The 4023-nt window shown below is 35.9% G+C and overlaps 1 protein-coding gene across 1 annotated transcript in view; it reads left to right on the top strand.

Moving 5' to 3' along the window:
- Positions 1–1626: 1626 nt before the first annotated feature.
- The window catches only part of LOC125026378 (3-ketoacyl-CoA thiolase, mitochondrial-like), a 4840-nt gene continuing 2443 nt past the window's right edge, over positions 1627–4023 (top strand). The window contains exons 1-3 of the mRNA XM_047614785.1: positions 1627–1755; positions 3360–3526; positions 3781–3912. Coding sequence (XP_047470741.1) covers positions 1737–1755; positions 3360–3526; positions 3781–3912 — 318 coding nt within the window. The 5' untranslated portion in view covers positions 1627–1736. The remainder of the gene's footprint in view (positions 1756–3359; positions 3527–3780; positions 3913–4023) is intronic.

Genomic DNA, 4023 nt, shown 5'->3' with positions numbered 1-4023 from the left:
TAAAGACATTTTTTTCAAACATAATGGCAAGGAGCCTCTTAGTATGCAACTGTGTCTGCTGAAGGCGCTCCAGCTTCGCCTTGAACATGTATCTCTTCGAATTGAACTCTACTGTTGAACATGATCTTAGTATTTTCCTTGTTCATCCTAAGCCCGATTTTCAGACTTTCTCTATTCAGATCGTTTATTAGTTGTTGCATTTCGTTTGCAGATACATTGAAGAGAACAATATCATCAGCAAATTTTAAATTGTGTACGTATTCGTCTCCTATTTTGATACCCTTTCCGTTCCATTCTAGCTTCTTTAATATTTCTTCAAGGCAAGCTGTAAGCAGTTATAGTGAGATAATTGGTGTTTTATTGGTTTCCGTGTGGAGCTTGATTGTTGCTGTCCCATCTTCGTATGTATCTTTCCATATTTTACAATATACCTCCTCTACTCCCTGTCTTCGAATAGCTTCCAGTACTGCTGGTATTTGTACAGAATCAAATGCCTTTTCGTAGTCGATGAAAGCCATACACAGGGGTCTCCTATATTCGTTTATTTTGGATGACTTTTGTGAACAGTTTGTAAATAACTGAAAAGAGGCTTATGGGTCGGTAATCTCTCAGATCCTTTCTGTCCCCTTTTTTGTGTCAAAATGATTACTGCATTTTTCCAAGCTTTCAGAGTTTTTTTTTCTGTTGAGAGGGTATTTGTTAAAAAGATTGGCTAGTTTCACTGTTGCAATTTCTCCTGTATTTAATGTAAGGTCTATACTATACTGTTTCATTTATTATTTGATTATTGAATTTACGTACATTTTCCATCTTCTTTTTATTTATAGTCTGTTTTACACACACACACACACACACACACACACACACACACACACACACACACACACACACACACACACACACACACACACACACACACACAAACACACACACACACACACACACACACACACACACACACACACACACAAACACACACGCACACACACAAATACACACACACACACACACAAACACACAAACACACAAACACACAAACACACACGCACACACACACACACACACACACACACACACACACACACATATATATATATATATATATATATATATATATAGAAAGAGAGAGAGAGAGAGAGAGAGAGAGAGAGAGAGAGAGAGAGAGAGAGAGAGAGAGAGAGAGAGAGAGAGAAAGAGAGAGACAGAGAGAGAGTATAACACTGTATAATCAATAAAAAACGTAGAAATCTCAGCAGCAATCAAGCCGAGTTCTAAAGTCTCACCTTGATAAGCTCATGATAAGTATATCAATAACAGAATCACCTTCGTTTTACCATCTACATTCAATGCGAGTTTTATACATTTTTGACAAATAAATTTATCTTGTTATTGTATATATATATATATATATATATATATATATGCTAAAGAAATGAAAAAAGAAAGTTGCCAAGAAAAAAAAAACTTTCCTTGGCAAACATATAACACGAACCTTCGAACACATTCACATTAAAAGGTGATTCCTTTTCATATCACAATACAAATATTAAAACCTCACCCTTTGTCAATGAAAGTTTCTTTAATAAGAATAAAGAAACATTGTGAGCCCTGCAACAGCACTTCCCGAAGCCATTACCAACCCGACTTATTCACAGCAAGGGAATCGGACGCAGTCGCCGGTCAGCTGTTGGTAAAGTGGTTCCCAAAATCTTCAGAACTTTCCATTTCTTCTAACCATGGCTGCTCTAACGAGAGGTAAGTAATAATCTTCTTCACTTAACACGACTTTAACCCAAACATCAATCCAGAATGTAGTTATGAAGTGTTATTATAGTAGGAGGCGAATAATAGGATGTATGAAATAAGCCTCTTCGTGCAAAGTGCAAAGTCGCGATGACTCGAGTTAAAAAACTTTGCAAACTTACTTTAGGTGACCATAGCAACAGTAATATATTATGTTTTAAGTATTATTACAGACACATTATAATCATGCGGAAGTTCTTAAATCATTTTTTACTCGTGTATGTATGATATATATAATGGTGTTCTCTCACAAACTACAAGGTGAAGCTGTTGAATAATTGGCCTACATTTACCAGCTATGGATTTAAAAGCATGAATATTTATGTTTATAGTCAGATACCGTTTGTAGTCTATCAAAAAAAATTGAACTTAAAATTATCTATGATGATAGGCCTACAATTGAAAATCAGCGTATTAGTAGAGCAGTGTAAAGCAGTTGCGGTTTCATGCTCCTTGCTTCAGTAAAGGCCAAGAAACCACTTCACAGCTGCTCTGGCAATGTAGAGCCTAGATTTATATAGAGATTTATAAGCCTGGTCCTCGCTAAAATGGGGAGGAGGTTTGTTAGCTTTTTTATTAGAGGGCCGGCAGGCGCAGAGGCCTCCTATGTTAGCATACTGTATTGTGCAGAATTATTTAATAAAAGTTTGAAGCTCTTTTATGTAAGCTTTTGTAATTTAGAAGTTTGTATACCTTCAAGCCTTAAATTGATATGAATGTAGGGAAAGCCTCAAAGCATATCTGGGAGAAATGGGTGAAGCAAAGTGCAATATTTGCAGTCAATGAAATAGATGTACTCTATACTATATTTATTATCAACACGAAAAGAAATACAAAAATCCTATATTACTTTATACAAATTCATAATTTACAAAATTGGTGTTATGAGCAGTCTTAAGAACCCAGATTTCCAAACATTTAACAACTTTCAGGCTGTGTATTGGCATGGTAATGCAATTTGCTTTGTAGTAATTACAGTTAATCTTCATGGTATGGAGGCAAAAAAGTAGGGCGTATTAAGGAAAATATTCTTGTAGAGGACAAAAAAGTTGCACTTGTTGGTAAAAGAAATAATCTGCAGACACAAATGGTAATGCCACAAAGGAAAAAGCTTGTGGAAAGCACTGCCCACAGCCTAAGTCTACTTGGTGCTCCTGAGTTTCAGCTCCATCTTTTTGTGCATACTGAGGTGAAAGCAGTGATTTTTGGGGGATGTTGGGAGGCAGAGCTCAAAGACTACACCCAGTCATGGCAATTTAGTGTTGAATAAAGTTTTTGATATAGAGTTGGGGATTTAGTCTCTGATGAGATTGTCTGTATTGTAAAGAATTACCATAATTACAGTTGTGTATATATGTATAAGACAAGATAAATATTTGACTTCTATAAATTCAAATTGTTTGAATTTATAGAATACAAATGTTTGAAATTTTGTCCTTTATTTCTATTGTGGTTTTCTTGGGCCTATAAGTTTCAATTTTTTTTTTTTTTTTTCCCATTTAAATATAGTTAATATATTTTCAAGGAGAAACCTCAACCTTACTTCTATTTTACAGGTATCTTCATTGTGGGAGCCAAGCGTACCCCTTTTGGAGCATTCGGAGGGAAATTGGCCAAGCTCACACCAACGGACTTGCAGGAAATTGCTGCCAAGTCTGCTCTTGCCGCAGCTAATGTGAAACCTGAACTGGTTGACTCTGTGGTTGTTGGCAATGTTATTGGGGTGAGTGTTTAATTACATGTCCACAGTGATTGTTGAGCATTGCTTATCACATTTCATACTGGTATTTGTGAATATGAGTTATGATATATTTTAAGGGGTTTTGGTTGAAATTTTGGCAATTATAATGTTTTATTATTCCCTTCCTAACATTAAATACCACACATTTTGGTATGCATATTCATTTAAAACCTATTTTTTTTTAGCTTACTGACATTCCTGTTCAAAGCACTGACTATTGTATTTTCTGTGAACAGTGTGCGCACACAGATACCATTTACATCTCGCGCCATGTTGGACTTCGCTGTGGTGTGCCACTTGAATCCCCAGCCCTGACTGTCAACAGGCTTTGTGGTTCAGGCTTCCAGTCTGTGGTGAATGGGGCACATGTAAGTAAACCCATTTTAACTTAATGGGATTGATGGTCTTTGCCAATTTTGAAATGGTTTGTAGTCTAAAAAGTGGAATTTGTGTGAGTATTCCTTTTAAAGGGAATTTTA

This window comes from Penaeus chinensis, chromosome 6 (assembly GCF_019202785.1).
Source record: "Penaeus chinensis breed Huanghai No. 1 chromosome 6, ASM1920278v2, whole genome shotgun sequence".
NCBI classification, from domain to species: domain Eukaryota; kingdom Metazoa; phylum Arthropoda; class Malacostraca; order Decapoda; family Penaeidae; genus Penaeus; species Penaeus chinensis.
This window is presented reverse-complemented; position numbering and strand designations above follow the sequence as displayed.